This window comes from Xiphophorus couchianus, chromosome 12, assembly GCF_001444195.1.
Source record: "Xiphophorus couchianus chromosome 12, X_couchianus-1.0, whole genome shotgun sequence".
Classification (NCBI taxonomy): Eukaryota; Metazoa; Chordata; class Actinopteri; order Cyprinodontiformes; family Poeciliidae; genus Xiphophorus; species Xiphophorus couchianus.
In genome coordinates this window covers 20,936,836-20,962,018 of record NC_040239.1, presented here as the reverse complement: position 1 = coordinate 20,962,018, position 25,183 = coordinate 20,936,836, and the positions used below count along the sequence as shown (strand labels likewise).

Sequence of the window (25,183 nt, the reverse complement as noted above, 5' to 3'; positions counted from 1 at the left end):
TTGCTTACAGGAAAATTGTGAACGATGCCTAGGCTTCAGAGTCTAAGCAAATCTGTGAACCAAGAAAGTAGTGTTCTATTACTGCAGTGTAGCCCAAAACCAAACAACAAACTAAAGCATAAAATGCTAAAAAAAAAAAAAAAAACAGGTTCAGAGGCCCAAGGGTCCTGAGGAGTGGATGCACTCTGCTTTATTGATTTCTTGAACAACTGCAGTGCCAAGATTGGCCTGCATAGATTTGTCTGTCTGTGTGCACCCCGAGGGCTCTCTGCCGTGTTGAACACTGCGGGGGGTTCTAGGGAGATGCTAGGGAATATTTACCCCTTCTCGGACCCTTATTCTCAAACAAAGCCGGGCCACTGGAGGTTTCTGCTTGGAGGCTTTTCTGGTATGCCAGTGGATATTTTAGCTAGCAAATGTTTAACTATTCTTATTACCAAGGCTTTGTGTATACGTCAGGGTAAAGCATTGTTCCTAGACAGCTTCAGAATGAAAAATGGTTTAATCAGTTTCTTCAAGCGAAAAGTAAAAACTAAGTAAGTTCTTGCTACGTCTCTCCAGGTAATGACTTATTTGTTTGGCGAGGAGAGTAATGCAGAAAGCAGAACTTTGTTTCACTGTTATATTTAATGGGCTTCCTTTTACCCTCCCAGCACTTTCATATTGTTTACAGTGCCTTTCATAAACTATTCATAACCCCTAAACTTTTTCACTTTTTGTGACAATGCAACTACAAATTTTAATGTTTTTTGTTTGGATTTAATGTGAGTATCAATCAATCAATCAATCAATCAATCAAGGTGCTTTACATAATGAAAACAAAAAGTTATAAAGAATACACCATACAGTCAGGAATGGAACAGACATCTTATTTTATAAGAGCCATCACCAAAATCAATAACATCTAATATGTTGGTCAGTGTTTCATTTATTATGGTTCAAAGGCAATTCTAAAGAAGTGAGTTTTTAGTCTTGATTTAAAGGAACTCAGTGTTTTGGCTGTTTTGCAGTTTTCTGGAAGCTTGTTCCAGATTTGTGGTGTGTAGAAGCTGAATGCTGCTTCTTCATGTTTGATTCTGGTTCTTGAGGATGCAAAGCAGACCAACTTTCACTAATGTTATTCGTTTTGGAAATTTTCTTCTGTTACATTTTATTTTTGACGTATTAACTCCAAGCTCTTCGCCTTTTTCAGGGTTAAAATTTATTTACACAATGACCTAAAAATAGAAATAGCTGATAGTCATCCTGTGCAGCAGATCATGTTGAACCTTAAAAGCTCCAAAGTTTCATTTCCTTTTCCAAGCGACGCACATGAAACACAGATACAGGATGTCCTCTGACCCTTGACTAGTCTGCAGCACAGACTCAAGGACACTACTTTCCTCTCAGCTTTATCTTATCTGATCCCTATTGACCGAGCAAGGCAGACAAGCCATTTAACGCTCAACTGGGAAAGACGGTAAACACTTAAAATGTAACAAAAATACATCCAGGTTTTTTTGTGTGTTTTTTATGTGGCTGGTCTTTTCTAATATCACTCAGCCAGCTATTCCCAGGTCCCTGCTGCTGTAAATGGAAATGTCTTCAGTGTGTGTGTGCGTGTGTGTGTGTGTGTGGTGGAATGTGGTTTGTGTCTGTGGGGCAACCAGTGTCAGGACTGGACAACAGCTGAGGGTCAGCTGCTTATGTTACAAGTAAACCCCACCCAGCCACACATCCACGGTAATTTTAACGACAGTACTTCTCTCTGAACAAGGCGTGAACATAAATAGCAGACACAGGAAATGAGTCACGCCCAGTGCCGCTATTTAGTTCACACACGTCTGCTTCTTCATGTGCATCTCTGAGTCTGCCCTCTTTCTTACCACGAAGAGTTATGAATGAACGCTGATGTTTAGCTTAGTTAGTCATTCACGATAGCTGAAGTGTGTTAGTCTGTGATTCCCAGAACCACCTTACGTTGTGACTAAGCAGCCGTGTCTCATTGAGCAAGGTCCATTGCGTATTATCTGACACAGATGGGCTTTGTTCGCCCAGCATGCACTATCTTGTTCGAAGCCATCACTGCCAGTGACTCGTTTAGCAGACAGAGAAATGGATCGAGAAGGCTTAATCCCTGGACACAATCTCACTCCCACAGATGTGAAAACTTCCACGATGCATCATCAAATGTGTCTCACTCACTTATCTTGACTGGATTCATCTGTTATCAGATTTATCTGCTTATTTATTTTTGCTTTTTTGTCGCAGTAAAAGGTTCCAGATCATCAAAAAATTATCATCAGACAACAATTACATAGGTAAATACAAAATGCAGTTGGAAAGGGTGAAGTCTACCCAAACCAACTTGACCCATTGTGAAAATAGATTTGCCTTACCTGTTAGATTGTAAGATAACTATGACTAGCCCTATTTTTAGATGACTGGGTTGCTTTCGTAGGAACTATAGACTCCAGTTAATCACACTGACAGCTGTATTCACATATTAAGAAAAAATAGAATTGTTATACCAAGACAAACTCCAAAATACTCCAAGAATACACCAACAACACTTCCAGAGGTCACAAAAAAGCAGCGTCTAGAGCACAGCACACTGCACACGACTCAGTTTAGGTTAATAAGTGTTTGATTCTTAAACAAGGAGACTGGACAAAAATGGCATCCATGGGACAGTTCCAGGAGAAAAACCATCACTGACCCGATAAGAGAAGTCTCCTGAGGAATCGTCACAATATAATGTTGCCACCACCATTTAGGAGTGCGTTTTAATGTGATGTCACTTTTGAAGGTAATTGCACCAAGTTTTATTTAGCTGTATTTATGCAAAGGCAGCTGAATATAAGCCTTAGCAACTTTTTTAGAATGATTTAACTTTTGGAATCTGCTATTATGCCCTGAAACAACTTCTATTTAAATTATACATTCAAAAATTTCTTTGCAAGCCTTTGGCATGTATTGCATTAGTTCTGATACTGTTTATCTGCCTCTAACAACTGAATCTTTCATTCCAAAGACCCTGCCTCCCTAAGAGACTTATTATACCTGCCATTTTATTACTTTCATGCTCAGGTCCCCTGATGAAGCATGTAAATGGGTCGTTTTGTCATGTGTTTCAGTACCAACCTACTTTTCTGATCCAGATTGTCTTTTTTCTCTCCAAAGACACACAGAAAGCATTACCAATACTTGAATTAGGCTTTTTATTATTATTATTTCTGTTTACTGGTAACATAAGACCCTGTAAATAAGAACTTCACTGTCTCATGCCAACGGTATCTTCTTCCTGTCACCACAACACACCCCAAAGACTTCTCTGTTAAACATAAACAAAAGGCTCACACATAGGGCCACATTCCTCTGTGTGGTCATCATTACAGTGCTGGACACTTGCTGTCAACTCCTTTCATCAAATTTGTCATTATCCCTTTTTTGTACAGGAGGAAGTCAGTTTTAATCGACATCAGTTTATATGTTCTTGGGTAAACGTGTAACTTCCCCAAGGACAAGTCATTGACCTTCGGATTATTCATGCAGTTAGGCAGAAAAATAAAAGGCAGATCTGTTTCAGCCCTCTGTTATGCACCTTTTCTTCTCTCCTGTCTTTGCAGCTCTCATTTTTCATTTTTCTGCGCACAAAGGGGCTCTTTATCCCTTACTCTGTACATCATATCACCAACTGACTCTACCCTGAGAGCAGATGGAATCAGGGCCTCTCTTTCATAAAGAGGAATGTGCAGTGAAAGGAATCAATACAATGAAATGTTTAAAGGTGCTTGTATGGGTGAGTGGTAGGTGAGGTGTGCAAAGTCCGTTCCTGCATTGGTCTGATGTATTGTTTTTGGTTTGGGCAATCCCATGGAGGATATAAAACAACTGCCAATATAATCTTGCAGTTCTTCTAAATAGTTTAGTGTCTCGAATGGCCGTGTTTTCCTGTGTATCCTGAATGCAGCAAGGATGTGGGAAAGGGGGCACAAGTCCCAATGATGTTGTCTGTGTTGTTGATGCAGAACAGGTGTTTGACTTTATGGGACCAGATGGGTCTATTATGCATGTCCCCCTGTTCCCTGCATGCTGCACAGTATACTCGTCCCCGCCAGCATGTCCATGTTTAAATGTGTTTGTTCGCTGAGCCCGGTGCAGCAGACGGTGGGATGTCAGATTTTGTCTTTGTGTTGGTCCTGCTGCCTCAGCGGTAATCTCCATTGGTTCTCTGCTACTTTTCTGTTTTTATCCTTACCTGAAGGCATGGGGAACTAGCTCTGTGCTCACCATAATGGAGATTAGGAAACGTTATCATTCCCACTGTTGATGTAGATGGTACTGTGTGGATAAATGAATGACTATTAAAATTGTGCATAGCTTGGAACAACTTAGGAAATGACGTCATTTTGGCAAGAAAATCCGTACCTGGGTAAGTCAGACTGAATGGGAAGAAGGAACAATTTTAACACAGCAAATTTATGTCACTTTTTTTATTTAAGTGGGTCTTCTCAGTTCTGTTTGCAACTGTTGACCAGCTCCGTCTACTTGCAACAAAATGTTCATTGGTTCTATGAGATTAGAAATACCAAGAGTGCTGCTGCATCCCTTTTTTAAGGCTTTATAAATTATAACTTTTCAGAGTCAGTGAAATTTTTCTTTTTCAGGTCATTTTGCTTGAGCAAAAGAACTTGGTTAAAAATTATACATCTGAGAATAGAATGTTGACATCCTTAGATCACACCCTCCCTTATTATATAAATACACATTACCTCATATGCTTAAATCCAGTAATCACCTGGGAGTTGGAGAATATGCAGAGAAATGATGATATGGTCAAAATAATTACCTGTTAATTTGGTTGAGGCTAATCCTTAGTCCCATGAGGTGCAAATTCATAGAAAACTAAAGATAAATTAGAGGCGTGATGTCACATTTAACATTAAGACATAAACCAACATTTTCACACTTTATTAAAATTTACACTTTAATGAGAAGTTAATTTAGCATGAAACTGAAACTTGATCACAAAACTGTTTATCATTTTTCATTTAAAATTCTTAACTTCATGTTCCTTAGACGTATTGTTGAAAAGATACCCTCAAAATGTTTTTCTCACATGCTCTTCCTGACAAAAAAAAAAAAAAACGTTTGCTTTTATTTGTCCCTGCCAGTTTGAATTATAGTTTCCTGTGAGTCCTCTCCACAGTTGTTTAAATTTCATATATGGATAATGCAGATGCTGGTGTTCCTGTTTAGATTTTTACATGCATGAAGGGTTACTGCAGAGTGCACCCCAAAGATGCAAGCTTGGATAGAGACGTAGAACAGAGTGTGGCAGCAATTACAAATAATTCTTGTGTGAATTAATTTCTTTAAACCATTATTTTTGTCTATTGAATATGCTGGTGAAGCTCATCTTTTGCATGCCTGTTTTAGCTGGAATGTGTGACGTAGAAAAACATTAACATTCTCTCCATGAGTGTGTTCTGATTGTAAATGTTGATTATACTACACCAACACACATGTCCGTATTGTGATATTCATAAAAATAATCTTGTGGTCGTCTGATGTTGACACTGCCAACATGCAGAGGGCGCCATTGCTCCATAACATTTTCAGCATTGCTGTAAGTGACCTTTCTCTGGTATTGCTCACCTCCCTGAACACATTTTGACATTGCTTTGTACTCCTCACGCCTTACAGTCATTAATAGTCATTTCAAGAGATCATTCACACTGTTAAGTGTAAATAAATAGCCTCTGCGCACCTGTCCTCTTACAGTCACACTCTACGTCTGTGATATTGCAGAGCCTGTTCCCATGAGGGCAGAAATCAATGGAGATGAATCTCCTAATGAGCAAGTTCCTCTTCCACTGAAGTGTCCGCTCCCTCAGAGGGATGAGTTTCTGCAGACTTTGGTAAAAGGCTGAGGTAGCGTTCCAGAAAGTCAGCAATGATTCTGGGAAGCAAGCAAACTGCTGAACTGTCTCCAAGGGTGAAAATGTAGGTGTGTGGAGGTGTGCATGTGTTTGCGTGCGTGCGTGCGTTCCTGTGTGTTTGTGTTTCCTTTAGGGCTACTCACACACAGGGGATGATATTGATGTGGAATCATCTATATATTTTTGCTCCAGTCAATGATAAGATCGAGTCTACTCCCCAATGACTGTGATGACCCTTCTTTTCAGCTAAAGAAAAATATCTGCCAAGTGATTTACGATCAGTCCTCTGTCTTTTTTTCTACAAGCTGCTCAAGCTTTGATGATTAAGTCTTGGATGCATCAGTGTCTCGTTTCACAAATCTTACAGTAGAACTCGACCCAGACTGGTTAGCACAGTGAAACTGATCCACCTAATAACAAGCCAGACTGCTGACAAGAGTTACTGGGTCGTTACATTGTCTCCAGGTTTGAGCTATGACTTTGCAGCTGTCAATGTGCATGTTTTTCATCTTGTAAACTGAAAATTGACCTTCTGCAGGGGAAAAAAGAGGCAGTTACTCATTGAAAACGTTTAGTTTCACAACTGAGGCTGATGTCATTGAAGTGAACAGATGTAACCCAGAGTGAGTCACAGAAAATCTAATGTACGGTAATCAACTTCTTGCACTTTTTTAAATCTCTTAACTCCATTTTGTTCATTATTTTACTGACAAATACTTTAAAATGCTGTCCTGTGTCTGTGTAGCTCTGTAGTTCTATACAAGCATGGTGTTTTCAATGAAGCCAAGCTAATCGCTTTAATTACCGACCAAATTGCTGAACATATATATATACATAAAATATGGATACTTTTACTGGTATATGTATAAGAATGTCAGTCACAAATATAAGGAAAACAATACAATCATAATAGGACAAACAGTTAATATCTGAATGAAACCAACATGAATCTTAAGAACAGATTTTACAATGGCTAGCTAGTTGCTAGCTTACAAAAAGGGATTTTACTAGTCCACAGAGTACTTCGTCTAAAGTAAGTGTCCTTCTAAAACCAAGCTTTTATATGTGTTTCATACTGTGTCTCAGGAGGACTAGAACAATATGTTTTTCTTCAGATAATTATGATCTAAACCCATCCAATTTGTGTTTAACAAGAATGGTACCAAGGTTCAGCAGATGAAAAAAATTTAGAGACCCATATCGCAAGCCCTGAGGTAACCCACATGGCTCTGTAACAGAAAAAGGAGCTGAGATTTTTTAGACTTCTCATTGGTTGTTTTTTTTTATTGCTGTCCTTTTTTCCAATCCTATGTGTGAAAGAGCAAAAATACTCAGAGAAACTCTTTTGTTTAGTCTTGCCTTTCATTTACCAACTTTGCTCTAACAGAAACAGCAGGGAGAACTTGGTGGGGTATAATCACAAACTTCATCTGCTGCATCTTTTTACTTTTGAGGCAGTTTTGCCACAACCCCTTGCCGTTGGAGTTACTCTCAGCGTGTTATGTCTATTTATGTGTAAAATGTGTGTTTATGATGCAAATATAGCTTTGCGTTCCTGTGTGTCTGTGTGTGTTTTAAATGAGTAGGAGGTGCGTTGGGTTTAGTTTTCAGATGACAGTCAGATGTCTTTGTTGTGGTTTTGGGTCTGGCTCCCTGAAGCCCTGGTGTGTTTCCCTACCCTTTTCTGCTGCCACACACAGCAGGGAACTAAAGACAGCTTTTATCCTCTCGTATAGAAACCTTCATAACCTTCACAATAAAAGTTTCTTTAATGTATTGTAAGATAATGAGGGCTGGTGACGTGGAAGCTGCCTTTTGGTTTGTGACAAAAACTCGTTAGCCAACATTTTTCACTTTCCTTTGTGCCATTAGTCCTAGTAAGTCAGAGCGGAAATTTATGTATTTTTTCACATTTCAATAACCATACGTTGAATTGTTCTTTCAGATTATGAGTTCTGATGAAACCAGTCAGCTGCACCAAATTAACCACTAAAAAGGCCTTTTTTATGGTCATGTTTATAAAGGATTTTTTGCTTTGCATAGTTCTAAAGTTAAGTTAGCAGCTTCTTCATTTGGAGAAAAATAAATATGTTTTGTTTGGAGTTATGGTATTATGTTATTACAAATGTTGAAATCCAGAAGTATAATATGGCCCCAGAAAATAAAGTTAATGTTTTAGACCATGGGTGTCAAACTCATTATAATTTTGATCTCCAAATCATGAATTTTCTCAAATGACCGGTTGCCACAAGTAATTAGATTTAATACAAATAAAAATTGATTTGATTTGACTGATAAAATAATATTTATCAGCACACGACTGTTATCTTGAAGTTCTATTTTAGTGGCCAGGTTTGACCTGCTGGTCTTGAGTCTGATGTACAGAAAATAAATCTTCTGAAGTAATGGAGTTGTGTTAAGGCTTTGACAAAATTCACTCCTAATTTCTTGGTTCACACAGACTGATGAACTTTTAAAACCTTTTTCATTTGTTAACAGCTTGACACAAATTGGAACCGGTGACGATGACATGTTGTTGATTTTTTGACCCCGGTTGATTTTTGCTGCTGTTCTCTTGAGGTGATCTTTTTTTTTTTTTTTTTGTCACAATTTCAATTGTTTTAACTTCTTAATTTTCTTAATGGACTCATTTAGCAACTTGTTTATTGTGGCCCTTTTTATTTTTTTGAATACGTTTATACTGTCTGTTTCTATAGTCTTTCTTTTCTCCCTCTTAATCAGTCTATAATGTTGTTTTAAATGGGAATTAAGTGTCTTTAAACTAAAAGCTTTCTCCTCTCCTTTCTTGCACTGAAAATACTATATGTAACCACCTTCCTTCTGAAACGCTCCCTGAGCTCTGAGTGCACTCTACTTCCTCCAGCTGATTAGGTTCATGCAGGGGGAAGTTATCCATATTCCTCCACACATCCGTTCAGAAACAACAAAGCTCCGGGCTTTGTCTTGAAAGCAGCACAGCCCTTTGGGAGCTTATTATGCGAGGGTCAGCTCGTGAGATTTCACGCAAATGTTCTATTCTGATCAAGCTTTTTTTCTTATTTGATTGAAAAGGACTTGGATTGCTCTAACAGCATTCTCACAGCAGCTGACTATCACAACTGGCTCTTCCATAGTCACATGTTGCTAATCCACCCATCATCCCATCATTGGCCTGTGACCATCTAACAAGGCAGAAAACCCAGTGAAGCTGAAAGGTGTTAGGTCTTTCCACTACTAATCCTACTAGTACCTTTTTTTTTTTTTTTTTACCTCACCCTCTCTGGCTCTGGGCCAAGAAGCAGCAGAACTGTTTGAGTCAGCTGCCTGTCTGCCTGCCAGCAGGACCCATCATTGAGATAATAGCTATTTTCTTCTGGTTTTGTTCAGCTTGTCGGCTTTTGTCCTGTTAATCTTTGTATTTATACTGGAAGGGGATTTACATGCAGCAGTTTTATGGTTCAAGATGCTTCTGGTGGGGTGATGGAAAGCCTTAAGAAGAATACAGTGGGATTATCAGTCTTAGTTGATGTTTGCTTCCACGTGTATTGTGGTCTGATCTTTAAATATCCAGCAGTGTATTTTTCCCCGTAGTAAATGAACAACGGAAATAAAATCCAAGCTGTGTAGAAGTAGGGATTTTCAATGCAGGATTTTTACAGAAATCAGAGGATTTTACCGAAACCACGTTAAATGATGTTGATATTTGGGTCGATGACATCACAAGAGGCAAATATTTGATCTGAGCTGTTAGAATTAGGAAGTGCTATAGAAAACAAGCTTCTTTTGACATATTTCAACATGGCATTAGAGTTGAATCTTAAGTTGCGAGGTGTTCAACTTCACATTTAACAACAATCTTCCCCAAGTCATGATGGTCTCAGCCGTGGATGGTGAAGCTAAATCAATCGACGACAGTGAGAGTCATCAGAACTTTAAATGGTACAAATCTGTATGCATGTAAAAAAATACATAAATGGATGTACTCAAAATAACACTGATCAGTTGCATTAGACCTTGTGTTACCATGAAATATTGTTCAGTAGGTGACAAACGGTAATTCAAGTGAGTTTCATTTATTTCCACTGAAGCGTCTAGCTAATAGCTTGGCAAACTTGCTCTGCCTCATCCTTTAAAAATTTAAATGTTTTAACTTCCATTAATCTTCGTCTGAGATTTTAAGCTTTTCTCCCAGGTCAGCAGAAGTTCTGACAAACATACAGTTTGCAGCGCATTCACACACACATTTCAGAATGTTTTCTGAACCACTTTGACTTCCCCGGGAACAGTAAATCTCAGTCTTCTCTCCAGCTGTTGCTGCCTGCGACAGCTTAGCTGGTTGATCATAAAATCTGCAGGGAAGAGGTGTCTTTGTGAGGGAAATGATCCAGCTGCTTGCTGCTTTGTCCCCTTGGGTTTCCTCCTGTGAGGTGAAAAGCCTCTCAGAGCCCCTTTGTTTCCAATGTTTGCATTTGTAAAAGGTTTACAGCACATGTTCTGGGGGTGATGGAAAGGCAAATATGGGGGAATTTGTGTGTTTGAGCAAAAAGAATGGTTGAAGTAAAGTAAAAATGTTGTCCAATGCATGTTTGGGTTTGCAATGCATTTAATTTAACTTGGAATTCAGGCCTTGTAATAGGGGATGCCATCACACCTGAGTCATGTTGTTGCGAGTTAGAAAACGAGTGCTATTTCCTAATTGTTGGAGTGATAACTACTATAAGAAATACCAATGTAACATTTTGTGCTTTGTGCAGCATGGAGAACTGAGGTTTCACAGTACAATATTGCTTCCAGTCAATGACTGGAACCCATTTGTCATAATCCAGTCATTATGACAAATGCAGAAACTTCAAAGTGTTAATAGGTCACTAAATTATTCTTCATTTATTACAGACACTTTAAAACTCAGCGTGGTTTGTGATCTTTGAACAAAAAAAGTTACATTCCCTTCACCTATGGGTTCTAAAATAAACCTCACTAAATTTAAATGGTTCTGGAATGAGTGCAGTTGTTATAAATCTGACTCAGTGGCCAATGGCCCGCAACGTGGTGGTTATTTCCTGTGGAGGGATCGATTTGTGGTCTGCCTATTTTGTCCACGGACACACACTTCTCACACACAACAGCTGGAGAACAAACGACGGATGTTGTATTTCTGTGCTCCTGATATGCTTTTTCTTGTGCCCAAGAAAATCACTTTTTTCTCCCCAGGATCTTTTTTCCGGATTTAATTTTTATATATATATATATATATATATATATATATATATATATATATATATATATATATATATATACAATTTTGTCTCAAAGAAGGAAGAAAAAACTTGTTTCTGTATAAATATCAAGACTTGTTTTTAATTGGGGTCCGTGTTACTTTATAGTTCATGGCGCCTTATCCGATGATACGGAGCCCCAGCTGTCATGGTTCAAATTCCCTCCATTAGGGCGTAATAAAGAACAAAGCTCTCCACCCGCTAGCGGCTGCGTTCTGCTCTGGCATTTGCGGTGTTTATTGGTTTGAAGTAGAGCAATATATCTCTCTCCTCCCCTTCTCTCTGTTTTCTTTCTTTTTAAAGTTCGCTCCTGCTGCCCGAAGCGCGTCTTAGGGGTTAATTTAACGCCGAGCAGCCGGAGGAGCGTCAAGGCGCGTACGCGCTCACCGATACAGTGGAGTAGTTGTGCCGATTGCTCCCGCAGAGGCGATGCCCTTTTGTGGAGAGGTTTCTAGTCACAGAGGACACACCACGTTCACAGTGGGGGCACAAAGAAGAAGAGCTCCGTTTTAAAAGAAGAAGAAAAGGCTCCATTCTTCCCCCGCTGTTTACTGTGGGTGTTTACAAGGATTTTTGTTGTGCGCATGAAAAGTGGGAGAGGAGAGGAGACCCCAGCTTGCTCTCTTCCCGGAGTTACCAGTCTCGCGTTGGATGGAGAGTGGAACTCTTGCGCACGAGTTTTGCTCATGGAAGTAAAGATGAAGTTCCCTACAGGGGTTCCAGCAGGATAGTGGACTGAAGTCCTGTAACTCACCTTCAAAAAGAACCATTTTTTTTTCTTTCATTTGCTTCCTCCTGCACAAAGGATGCCAACTGATAAATACGCAGACATGGAGGAAAAACTTTGGATACTGGAGGACCTCAATATGATGTACATCCGTCAGATTGCTCTCAGCTTGCAGGTAAATTCTCACTTTTGACCAGTTTTATTAGAGATGGATGGGCTTGCATTGTCACATTGTAGCTTTCTGAGGTTTTCCAGTGAATCTCTTTGTCAACTGACACAACATGCTGTGGTTTGGACTGGTACCTACAGAGGAGCTTCTTAAAGAATGTGTAGGGGTGTGTGTGTGTGTGTGTGTGTGTGTGTGTGTGTGTGTGTGTGTGTGTGTGTGTGTGTGTGAGTGACAAACCAGTCACACTGACGCTGGTGTGGTCTCTTCCTTCACAGATGGTAGATAGAAAACAACCCCACATGTCATCCATCTCTCTCTTAGTGTGTCCCCTTTCAGCTGGGACTCACACACTGTCCACAGCTGCAGGCATGGCCTCCATGACTCCCAGTGTGGGCGTGAGTGAGCGTGTGTGTTAGAGAGAAGGGGAAAATGGGGGAGAAAATGTTTTAACATGTAAGCATTTATTTTTTTTCCCCCCATTGTTTTGCTAATCCACACAGTCTGTGTTTCAGTTGTCTCAGAGGAAATAGCTAAGGAATTTGCCGTTTTTTAATTTTTTTTGAGGAAATTTAAATCAGAAGCTTTGCTTTTTGGCATTTTATCTGGACTCATAAAAGTTTAACAATGTAATTTTTAAAACTGGTGCAGAGATGTAATGTGTGCTCGCTTTCTGGTCCTCGTCAGCATCTTTGTCTAATCTGCTGGGTCTTTAACTCAGACAATGAGTTTGTGCTGTTGAGGCAGAAGTGGGGTAGATGGAACCAAAACATTGGGTCAAAATTTATGACCCAGTTTGTTTTGTAAGAAAAAAGAATATAGGAAACCTCATCATTATTTACAGGCTGCCGTTTTACACACTCATGAATTCAAGGAGCCTCTCCTGCAGTATGAAATGACCAGATGCAGAGCTACCTGATATATTGAATCACAGTTATCTTTGCAGTGTCTACGAGCAATACTGGAATCACTAAAAGCTCAGTTTGCATGTTCCCCTCCTGCATGCACAGGATTAGTCTGATAAGTTCCTGCACTCTAAAAACATGCTAGACACCTTAACATCTTTTGGAGATGAACAACTTGGACCAGTGAGTTGGATAAAATCCTCAGCCTCAACCCAGGCCTTAGGACAAGGTCAGAAATATAACCCAGATTGGCATTTTTTTTAACTCTACAATTTAGAGATTGAAGATTGAACCCTTAATCTGTGACTGCGAAGTAACTTGATCATTATCAAGTTGCATGAACCACATCAACTTTCTTAACTTGTGCAGCATCTTTAAAATCTTGAGCTTCAAAGCTACTTTCACATGAGAGTGCAGTAAAAAAAAGTGATGTTTGTGGAGTTTTTTTATAGTTTGGTGGCCTGTAATGCGCTGCCACAAACCAGCTATCATGGGTTCCTTTTTTTAAATGAATGATCTGATCAAGCTGTAATCATGTTAACTGTTCTTTGATGATAAACTTATTTGCTGCCCAGATATAGGCTGTAAAAATGCTGCCTTGTCTGATAATTGAATCTAGGGCATTACGGTGGAACGTAGGAATGTCTTTCTGGAGATCTTACATTTCACTGTCTCAGTTTTAGCTTAATTTTACTAAGTCAGTTAAATGTATTATAACAAGATAGAAAATCTTTATTTAGTCATGTGAGAAAACTCCTGTGTTACGTTTTCCCCTTCAGAAGGAGCTCAAAGGTGAGGGGTGAAGTCAAAGTATCTGCTCTGAGAAGAAAACAAAACTTTGTTGGGTAATTTTGATGGAACATGGCCTCTTCTTTGCTCAGAAACGCATTTCATTTGGTCACCCACTCTGTTGTTCCCCCCTCCACGCTGCAGTTCTCCTCATTATGGGTGGGTTTATTAAACAGTGAGATTCTTTGTATGTGGCAGAGCTGCACAGCCCATAGTCTAATTGTAATTTCAGCAAGCTGTGGGGGATTTAAGAAAAAAAAGAAAGAATGGGTATTTAAAATGCGCAGTTATTGACTGTAAACTCTCTCTGCTGCTCTCATTTCCACGCCACAGCATAGTAGTTTTCTGCAAAACCACTCCCACCCAAGGCACAAGCTTACACATGTAGGTTTATGACTTATACAGACATTAATAATCACACATTATGTCACTCCATTTTTCAGGTGTGCACAAATGCTGTGTAAGTGCTGGAATATGTCCTTTTGTAATTTTGCACTCAGTGGGAAGTTACATTTCTGCTCTTCAGGTTTTAACAAGTCTGTTGGAATAATAGCATTAACTGCATTCTTTGCTCCACTCTTCTCTTCCTTCTGCCTCCCCTGTGAGGCATACTGGGCAGCAATGTCACTTTTTTAAATTGTGCATAAATTGCCAAAAACACAAAAACAAGAATTTTTGCCACAGGATGCAGGATTTGCCTCAGAAGGGGGCCGGGATATGGTTGATGGGAAACAGGAAATGGCCGTGTGTAATTATGTCCACCACCACTGGGAGAGACAACTAAATGTCACTGAAATTGCCAAATAAAAGAAACACATGCACCACTTCCTGTTATCAAAAATGCAGATATACAGTGTCTCGCAGAAGTATTTCTAAACACTGAACTTTCTAAGATTTTGTCAAACCACAGCCATGAACTCTCTTGTGATTTGGGGGGCATTTTATGTGATAGACCGACAGCAAGTAATGTATAAGGAAGGGGAATGGAAAGGAAATATGACTTTAAATTATGATTTACATACATAACTCTGAAAATGTTTTGCAAATTTGTTTAAAGCCCTCTCTGAATAAATACTTTGCAGGATCACCTTTCACTGCCGTTATAATTTGAGTATGTCTCTATCATCTAGAGCCTGAAACTTTGACCCACTCTTTGTAAAATGGGTAATTTTTCCCCCTATTGGTTAGAAAGTATCTGTGAACGTTGGTCTTCTATAGAAGATCGACGTTCAAAGATACTTTCTATACTCTTGCCACAGTTTTGCAAAAGTCTTGACTTTCACTGGAACAATTTGACACATGATTTTTGATCTTAACTGTCCCATTATTAAATTATATTCAGGGTCTTTATTATGCATAATGATGGACCTCTCACCCAGTGTTACGCAGTTTCTACAGGTTTTCCTCCTGGATTGTCGCCTGGCCTTTGACTTCTTGTGCAATTCTGCTTAGTTAAAATCTCGTTTCACATCACATTCTGGGCTTTATCCCATTGAAGTGGATTCTCCAATAGATTTTCTTCTGGGCCCATCAGCAAACCGAAGGATAAGTTGTGATCAATGCCATCAATTTAGAATTGTGTTCTGCCTGTAGTTTTAGCGATGGCAGCAGTGGGAGTGAACAAAGCCGTTCACATCATGGCCAAACTTTAGCGATGTGGAAACATTTAAAACATGAAGAGAGTCCATGCCTGCAGGAAGCAATCGTTTCTCAATAGCCGAGAGTCCAGACCCTCTGGACGAAGCAAATAACGTAGGACAAGACACTGCTTTAGTTTTCCTGGATTGGTTTGACTTAACCATTTGTTAGAAGAATTATTATCTAGGTCAGGGGTCTCAAACTCCAGTCCTCGAGGGCCGCTGTCCTACAGTTCTTAAATGTGCCACAGGTACAAAATATTGGAATGAAATGGTTTAATTACCTCCTCCTTGTGTAGATCAGTTCTCCAGAGCCTTGCTAATGACCTAATTATTCTATTCAGGTGTGGTGCAGCAGAGGCACATCTAAAAGTTGCAGGACTGCGGCCCTCGAGGACTGGAGTTTGAGACCCCTGGTCTAGGTTCATTTACTTATGAGTTTATTTTAAAGGTTATGTTTTCATATTATTATTCTGTTTGATGTTTACTTATGCATGTGCTAAAAATAAATTAGACCCAACACCATTTCTCTCTCCCTCCTGAAAAAAAAGTATCCCCACAGCATGATGCTGCCATAACCATGTTTCACCAAGCAACAAATGTTTTCTGACTGATGTGCTACTTTGTATGCAGAGAGAGTAAAATTTTGGCTCCTTCTTCCATATGTTTGTTATGTCCTCTTAGCAGCTTGTGGCTAACTCCAAACAGGGCTTCCTATTGCTTTTCCATTAACAATGGTTGGTTTCTTGCCACTTGTTACTAAAGGTTTGGCTGTGGATCTCATGACTAATAGTCGTCCTGTTGTCGACAGCTTCCCACCTGATCTGTTTATGTCTGGAGCTCCTCCAGAGATTTCATTTCAGATAATAGATTGAACAGCGCTTTGTGAGATGTCCACAGCCTGTGCATGACCTCACGCTACTTGAGACTTTCCTGATGTTTTCCCTGATATATTTACTGAGGCTGATTGTAACATAACAAAATTTTAAAACGTTCAAAGATTAGAAAAATCTTTGCAATTTGTTTCCTATCTAAGCTTTTTCCTCCAGCTATTCGAATGCTACGAGTTTCTTAAAGCATGTTTTTTCTTACATGTAAAACATGTAAGCCTTTTCTTTTTTATGATTTTTGCCTTCTTTGTTCAGCTAAATGTCAAGAGTTTCTGAGCATTGTTTGTGACCCAACTTGTAAATTCAGGATTTGTGCTGGGAGAGCCATTCTTTGTTAATCAGTCTTTGTCTGTGACAGTACAATTCTTTCTCTGTGTGTAAGTGTGAATGTTATCTGGCTGATCACGCCAGTAATCACAGCTTTTTGGAAGCACAAAAGCTGGAGAGTGAGGAGGAAAAACATTTAGTTGCAAATCCTTTTCAGATTACCAAAAGATAGAGTAGGAACTTCACCGCTTTTGCAATTTTTGGTGTTTTAAACAAAACAAAACAAAAAAAACAGCTGAGAAAAATTCTCCTCCTTGTCAGGATTCATTCAGCTACCTTCTCGTGGTCCTTTAGTCTGTCTCAGAGATATGGATAATGCAGACCTTTGGTATTCCTGAACATCTTCTGTCCTTAAACAAACACAGACATGCTGACCCTGACTTGCTGTATTAGCAGTAGCTCGTCTCTAACGTCGGCTGACTGGGAACTCACATGGGAGTGGGTCGGAGGGGGTCAGATGTCAGGTTCTTGCTGGCTCACCCAAGACATGTGCTCGACCTCTCACACGCTCCAAAGACCTAAACTTAGTTCTGATGGCAACTTGGATGCTTTTTCAGCCTGAAATATCCTGTGACTGATATATATATATATATACAGTGGCTCCTCATTCGGTCATTCCGCACCCCATACCTCCCATGGATATTACCGCAAAACTGTATCGCCTCTCAGTAGTTCATCCTGGCCGTTGCCCATGAGGCGGTTGGGAGGAGCGGCGCTGTTCTAAATAGGACCTCTGTGTGAGGAGAAACCTGGTTGGGTTCTGTGCTGATCCGGTTTCCTTTGAAAAACAGCAGGCACGGGCCGGGAGATGGAGCAGGAGAAAACACAGAGCTGAAGGTGATGTTGTTGTTGGAACCTACTATAGACCTGCCTCCCCACACCTTTGCTGACTGGTTTATGTTGTTGCTCACCCCTTCTCTGCCTGAGGCTGCCTGATAGCTTTTCCTTGCTTATCTCTTTAGCTGCATTCAGGCCCTTATTTCCACTGCTTTCATCATTTAAAGTAGGCATGCACCAACCAGGATTTTGTCACCAATCTCTGATTTTTGTAAAACTTTGACCAAGTAATACTTAATTTAGCCAATTCTGGTTTATCCCTAAGCATAATGTAGGAAAATATAAGAACAGCAACCAAAATATTGTTTTGTATCTTTGGAATGGAAGGCCAAGCAGTAAAACAGGACATTTTCTAAAACAAAAACCTAAAGTTTTTGATATTTTAGCTGTGTTTAGTATCTTATGCTACCGTGGTTATTAGCATACTTAGCATGGCTTGTGTTACAGAAACATCAGTTTTTATGTGTATTCCCTTAAGAATGTAAAGTCTTAATAATGTTTCCAAAATATGCCAACTTTTCTAAATCCAGACAGCTTCATGACAGAGTTTGAAATGCTCAGAGAAACTTAGCTGCATTCAAACTTCTAACGTCCACAATACTACACTGACTGTCTTTAAAGTTATTACAAGCTTTTGAAAGACATCACTAAATAATTTGCCTAATTGGCCGTGCCATGGGGTGAAGAAGAGAAGAACTGCATTATGGAAGAGACTGCAGTTAAATATGTTTAGAAATACTAATAAACTTTCTTCTGTTGATTTTTTTTGTTTGATTTCTTGTTCCAATAAAATCCCTCTGTGTTTATCTGGGTTTGGGATCAGCAAAGGTAGGGAGAGGCTCAAAGAAGACACTCTTTTTGTGGTTGTTTTAGCATTTTTTTTTTTTTTTACCATTTTACTCTTTTTAGGATTTTATCGTAGTCACCTTGTTTGATTACAACTTTTCAGTCATTTTAAAAACTTGAAAATAATTAACCCGAGTCCTCTTCATTGAGCCCTGCATAGTTTTTGAATTTTTGTTTCGCTATCATGAACATGCATTAAGACCGTTTGAATTTAGTATTTCTAAGTAAAACCTGGAGCCTGAGTTATTGTGTTCATAACCTTGAAAGTTACAGTTTTGTAGTGGCGGCGATGTTTGCTGCTGGCGGCTTATCAGGAGCTCCTGGGAATGTGCTTAGGCTTGTACCTTGTTACTTTTGTGTTTATACAGCCTGTTCATGAGCTTGTGTGATGTATTTGTTTTCTTTCCTTCCAGTGAGATAAAGTATGCGCAAAGAACATTATGTGGGCAAGAGTGTGGGTCCGTCAGTTCACTCACTGACTTGCTTGTCTTTGAGGATCATGTGCGTGGGTTTAAATGAATCTATTTGTGCATGCTTGGCTCTTTTTCTTTTAGCTTTTATGTTCTTTATGTCCATCTAATGTCTCTCTACAGGGTTAGTGTCCTGGAGCACAATATGGGAAACAAGTGTAGAGCAAGAGCTTTCTAACTAACAATTATTTCCATTAAAACAATTCATTCTTGCCTGCATGTTCTCCTGCAGTTTAGAGCAATAGTGTTTCTTGTAGAGCTGTATGTTTCCTGCAGCCCAACTTCTGTTTTTTCAGCAACAAGCCAGATTGTAAAATTAAGTCGCCTGTAATCTGAACTGGAGTCAAAGTTATGCAACCAGTGGGTGTGTTGATGTGTTTGTTGATTGGAAAAGCTGAAGTCAGTATGTATAGAGTTCACGCCCAATCATTTCAGCAAGTTTAATGATTTCTTGAGGACCAAATTAAACTTATATTCTCTCTCTTTAATGATGTCTCCATGTTTAATTAAACCCGTCTGAGATTTACCAAACAAAATGTATGTAACGACAGGGCAAGAGAGGTTGTGGGATTGCTTTGTAAATCGATGGTTGTGAATGTTTTACCTTAAAAAGGAGAGAAGTATTAAAGAATCCCAAATGGGATCTATTGCTGGGGAAATCCCAGGCCTGGAGGTGGGGGTGGCGGCAGCAGGAGTCGGGGCTTAATGTGGTAAATCTGAGGCCTGAAACAGCTGAAAGAGACCTCTAGTTGTGGTGCAAGGTGTTGATAGGCATGGAGGGACTGAGCATTCCCCTAAACACCCAACTCCACCCAGCCCTAAAAAACAACACTCTGTCTCACCATGATGAGATCAGTCGTACTCTCTAGTTAGATGATATCATGTTTGGTACTTGGGGTTAAAGGCTTGGGGCCACGTTAGGAGGGGCCGGGTGTTTGTAGGAGGAGCAACACTCTTTGAAGGCTTGGTGAATTTGACACTGAATGATGTGTTGCTGCCAAAAACTGGCTTTTCCTCCTACTGTGACTCTGACTTTGGCCTCTTTCGCCCAGCAGTTTTGTCATACAAAGATGAGTCTCTTTTTGAAATGAGGTTTAATATGGAAGCTTACAGTATATCTTACTGTACTGCAGTAGATAACTCTCTTGATGTTTCCATTAATTATAAATGTAGATCGGACTAAAGCCAGCAGTTAGTTCAAGAGGGGCCAAGAAGAAAATAGCTTCCATCTTTACCATTTTCTTCAAATTTCAAAAAGGTTTTACCAGCTGCAAACACAGTTTTATTAACCTTTAAAATTCACTATCTGGTTATTTTCACAACAACTAATGAATATTTACACAGAAAACAGAAGTCCATCAATGATGTTCTTATTTTAAATGCACATCAACACCAGAACAGATAATGGGTGGCACTGACTGGAGTTCTCATTTTAAGCAGTAGATGTCACAACAATCTGTCTCTTTTCAATCTGTTTTAGCAGAAGAAGAATTGATAAAAAGTATATTATTGATACAGCTATAAACAACATAGATTGAAAGTGCTATTTTCCAAAAGAGGAGGCATCAAATATGCTTGCAGAAACCAGCATAAGCTTGCAGAAACCAGCCAAAGTTCAGACACTACATTGTGGCTCTTCCTGATTTGCAAACATCACTTATGGTGGGTGCTCCAACCTGGCAAAAACAGGGATGTGCACGGCCAGCTTGAAATGCCAGAACATGTCTCCCCTCCTGATTGTTTTTTGGTACAAGGCGTCATCTTTGCTACGCTGTGACTGCCTTGCTTAGGTTAACTTCAATATATCTCTCGCCTTCCGGGTCCTTTCAGAAATCACACAGAAATGACTTGAAGCATTTTTTTAAAAGTGGGTTGGGTCTGTAGGTTCATTGCCCTTATATTAAGGAAACTGCTGTAGAAAATCCAGCTTCCTCTTGTTTTCAGACATGACAGGTACCTATGTCTGTTCAAGTGGTCTAATCCGGTGATCCCTAAGAGATGAAAAGGTTAATCCACCTTATCTTAACTCTGTCTGACTGGGAAACAGGTCAAGGTGTCCTAGTGTTTTGTGCTACTCAAGGCGTCTCAATATGAGTGGTTGACGACCAGACCAAAAGCCCCTATTAACCCCACTGTTACACCTAGCTCCTATGTGTCATTGCTCAGTATGTGAGCGGTCAAAAACTGGCTGCTGGTTGTTATGTAACTACACGAGCCATTTATTTTTGGACACCATTTTAGGCGTACATGATAACTCACACATTCAGGTCATTCGGGTCTTTGCAGTTGGTATCTACAGCTGTCACTGTGAGCTGCATGAAGACTGTTAGTCAGTATTTATATTTATCTCTGGACATGATCCCTGCTGATGTAAAACAGTTGAAGTACTGATGAACTACACAGTTTTCCTCTTGAGGCTGTGTGCTCCATAGTAAGACTAAAGAGGTGATAAATCTGTAATCTAGTGGGGTTTTGCTGCCTAAAACATAACTGCACAGTGAGGAAACTACTTTTAGACATGCTTGAGTCTTAAAACCCTAGAAAGGTTCACTGCTACAATATGTCAATAAAAATAGTTTTCCTACTGCTCTGATGTCTGCTTGGGGTCTGGCTTCAATCCACTCTCAGCATACTTGTGGTTAGGCAACAGTCATGCCTGCGAACAGCTGTGAAGAAACTCATGCTTTCTGACACCGGGAGGAAAACTGATCTTGTCATCCTTTTGCCCTCCGTGTGTTAAACAAAACCACAACAGACACCTAACAATAAAGATAGAGTTTCTCAGAAAAGAAGGCAGAAGTTAGCTGTGAGAGTGAAGAATCCTGAAGAGGCTGCCATGCCATCGTATGACCAACAGAGGGCTGATAGGGTCGACTCTTAAACACCAGACTGAGTCTTTCTCATTTGGGAATAACTTGTGTTCACTCCTCTAGGCCACTGTTAGCCGTAGGCTCTCACTCTCATCTAACGCTGTGAAAACATGACAATGGGCATCAGTGATTCAGAAACATGTTCTATAGATAGACACATGTGAGGCTCCCTTATCTTTGTTGGGAAGGAAGTAATCTTAAGAAGGACATTAAGTTGGAACACAGAGGAAGAAACACACAGGTCTGAGGGGGGATAGGCGCTGTTGGTGAGTCAATAGGAAGTGCTTTAGAGTCAGACGGCATAGCAAGGCTAGTCAGGCTGATGGAATGTATTATTCTTAAAATGTGGGACTTATGGTGCCTTGCAAGAGTATTCACTTCAACCTGTCAACACATAAATGTATTTTATTGAGATTTTATGTGATATGCCAACGCAAAGCAGCACATTGTGAAATAGAAAGGAAATGATCTATGGTTTTCATAATTTGGTACAGATACACATGAAACATTTCGCATGCATTCGTCATATTTCGCTCTAATTGCAGCTGCAAGTCTTTTTCAGTATGTTTCCATCAGCATTGTACATCTAAAGAAGAAAAATTCTGTCCCTATTTTCTTCGTCAGATTAGATTGGGAGCACCTGTGAAGTTTTTTCAGTCTTACCACTAACTCTGGATTTGATTTTTGCCTGAACTTTGGGCCAGTTTAACACTTGAGTGTGCTTTAATCTGAACCACTCAAATGTATCTCTGGCTGTGTTATAAAGGTCTTTTCCCTGCTGGAACGAGAACCTCCACACCAGTCTCAAGTCACCTGCAGGCTCCAACAGGTTTTCTTCCAGGTTATAGATGTAATTCGCCCTCCCATCACATCTAACAAGCTTCACTGATCCTCCTGAAGAAGGCACAGTGAGCTGCTTTCTCCATGTACAGATTAATTTTATAAAACTTTTCCAGTAAAGCTAAATTTGAGCACACGTTTGCAGCTCCTCCAAAGTTACCGTGGGCCTCTTGGCTGCTTCTTTATCAGTGCTATCTTTGACCAGTGTGTCAGTTCACACCATAAGTTGACTCCCTTTACTAGCACTATACTCTCCCAAGACTTCTGAACGCAACTGTTTGTACTTGATTATATGCACAGTTATCAAAGTGAAGAACATTGAATACAAGTGAATGAAACATTTTCCATATTTTTATTTGGGAAATAATTTCAAAGCCCTGACTCAATTTTCTTTCACTTCAAATTTTCTCTTTGTGATGTGCTACTTTTTGTGGCTCTAATTATAAAGTTAGTTAAAGTTTGTAGTTGAAACACAACAAGATGAACGCAAAGAAGGTTCAAGGGATAAAAAATACAAGTGTAAGTCACTGTTAAACAATCATCCATTCTGCCAACACTTGAGTTACAAAGCAGAGAGAAAGTAATGGAAGTTCCCTATTTGGTTTTATTTTATAACTAGACCTCTTGACTCAGCAGATGTTAGTTAGTACAGTAGATTGATGTTGCACTAGGGCAGTAGTGTGACTCACCTGTATGCGTAAACCAGCACTTACACTATATTCCCTGCTGCCTTGCACAAGCAGCTGCTTGTGAAGCTTTAATCTGATTAACTCCAGGATATTTACAGCTCTTAAATCCTTGATTATCAAGGCTATTTTTTTCTGTTGCATGTAAGAAGAGAAAGAGATTTATTTTAAGAGGGCTGATGACCAAAACTATTTTAAAAAATCTGTTGCAGCCCTATTATTACCTTGTTACTCCAGATTCTGTGGGAATGTCCTTCTACCTGGAGGTACAGTGCTGCATTCTTGCACTGATGTAATGCCTCTTTAATGAGATGGACTGTGTTGCTCTGTTTTCTAATAGCCAAGTCTGCCCACAAACAGAATTTCTCTCATCCTCCTACACCTCAGCTGCTTGCATCTCTGGACTGCATGCCACTATTCTGCTCACCCACAAGCAACAAAACAAATGCTGTGGATTTTCTCTCCCATCTCTAAAAAAAAAAACAAAACAAAACAAAAAAAAAGCGTGCTCTGTTAATATTTAGAGAAATTATTTGAAAAATTGGAACAATGCTTGGTGCAGAACCAACTTCCTAACAGAGGTCAGTTTTCTTCCTATGTTTCCAACATAAGTCCGTTATGTGTTTTCCAGCAGTGACTTCCTCGGGCCGAGCGCCCAGCTGATTCTTACCTCCCTGCTTAAATTCCCACACATAACTCTTAAATGGCTAGTGTGTGTTTTCCTTTCTGTTCGCCCGCAAATCACTCCCATATATCACCAGCGGACAAGGCGATGCGCTCGACTGCACATCGACTTCCAAGTGCGCTGGTATGGGAAATGCTAAAAGCAGAGGGAGGCAGAGTAAGTGTAATTGCAGACATAACTTTATAAAGATGGCTGTTATTTGTAGTCACCTTGATGTCTTCACATTAGACGACATTTATGACTGAACTAGAAATCATTTTCAGCACTACCACTTACATGAATCTAGGGATTTTTAGTAAGTAGCCGAAGAAACCAAAGAAATACTTCCTCATACTCACTGTATACGGACATCTAGCTGCGCAATATTTCATATACAATGCTTTTCTGAAGTATTAATGCGCCTTGGACGTTTTCACATTTTGTCATGCTAATAGCATAAAACCATAAACATCTGTGTATTTTCTTGGTACTTTATGTAATTCGCCAAAACAAAGTAGAACATAACTGTGAAGGCAATTATTATTATGTTTTTTTTTACCAAAAATTATCTGAAAAGTGGCTGTGTGAAAGCCTCTGAGGTTTGTCAGAGATCATTAACCTGCTTGTCCACCTAAACTGAGAGACCAGTCAAATACAGCATGAAGCTGTGGAGCAGCCAACAAGCCCATGGTATCTCTGGAGGAGCTGCAGAGGTTCACAGCTCAGGTGGGAGAATCTGTCAGTGAAACAACTATTAACGGTTCATTTCATAAAGCTGTCCTTATTGAAGGAGTGGTAAGAAGAAAGTCATACAGAGTCCCTTTTGATGAGCGACAAGGACGGTAGTGATGCTGTGGGAGTCAATTTCCTCACGGGGATCGACGAGAGCTGAGATTCATTTCCCAGTTGAACAACAGATGTAAACACACACCCAGATATTTAACGCCAATCCAGAATCCGTGGCAAGACTTGGAAAAGTAGTGTTTGCCGACATCCATTATGATTGAATTTCAGCTACAATTTCAGTCTCTAGATGTTCAAAGCTGATTCAGACAAGCAAAAAAAAAAAAAAGACTACTGGAGTGAAGAGTGGCTGGGACTGAATGCACCACATTCTTAGATTTATTTGTATGTATATTTCTGACAACCAAAACAGTTACCAACTACTACAGAAACACTATGATCCAACCAGCTCTGACCATGTGCCTTGTGGGGGAAAAAAATTGAGTCATAGCTTGAAAAAGAAGAGAGAAAAAAAAGCTTTTCCACAGTGGGCGGTGTAGTGCAACAGTAGATGCTAGTGGCAACTTAAGCCCACTTTAAAATCTG

The 25,183-nt window shown here is 39.7% G+C and overlaps 1 protein-coding gene across 3 annotated transcripts in view; it reads left to right on the top strand.

Annotated features, from left to right (window-relative positions):
- rtkna (rhotekin a) overlaps positions 1–25,183 on the top strand; it is a 61,109-nt gene that overhangs the window by 5,795 nt on the left and 30,131 nt on the right. Inside the window, exon 1 of one of the 3 annotated variants that reach the window (XM_028033745.1) lies at positions 11,428–12,102. The exons of the other annotated variants lie outside the window; for them this stretch is intronic. Coding sequence (XP_027889546.1) covers positions 12,007–12,102 — 96 coding nt within the window. The 5' untranslated portion in view covers positions 11,428–12,006. Of the gene's footprint in view, positions 1–11,427; positions 12,103–25,183 lie in introns of those variants that run through there. 3 annotated transcript variants of the gene reach the window in all.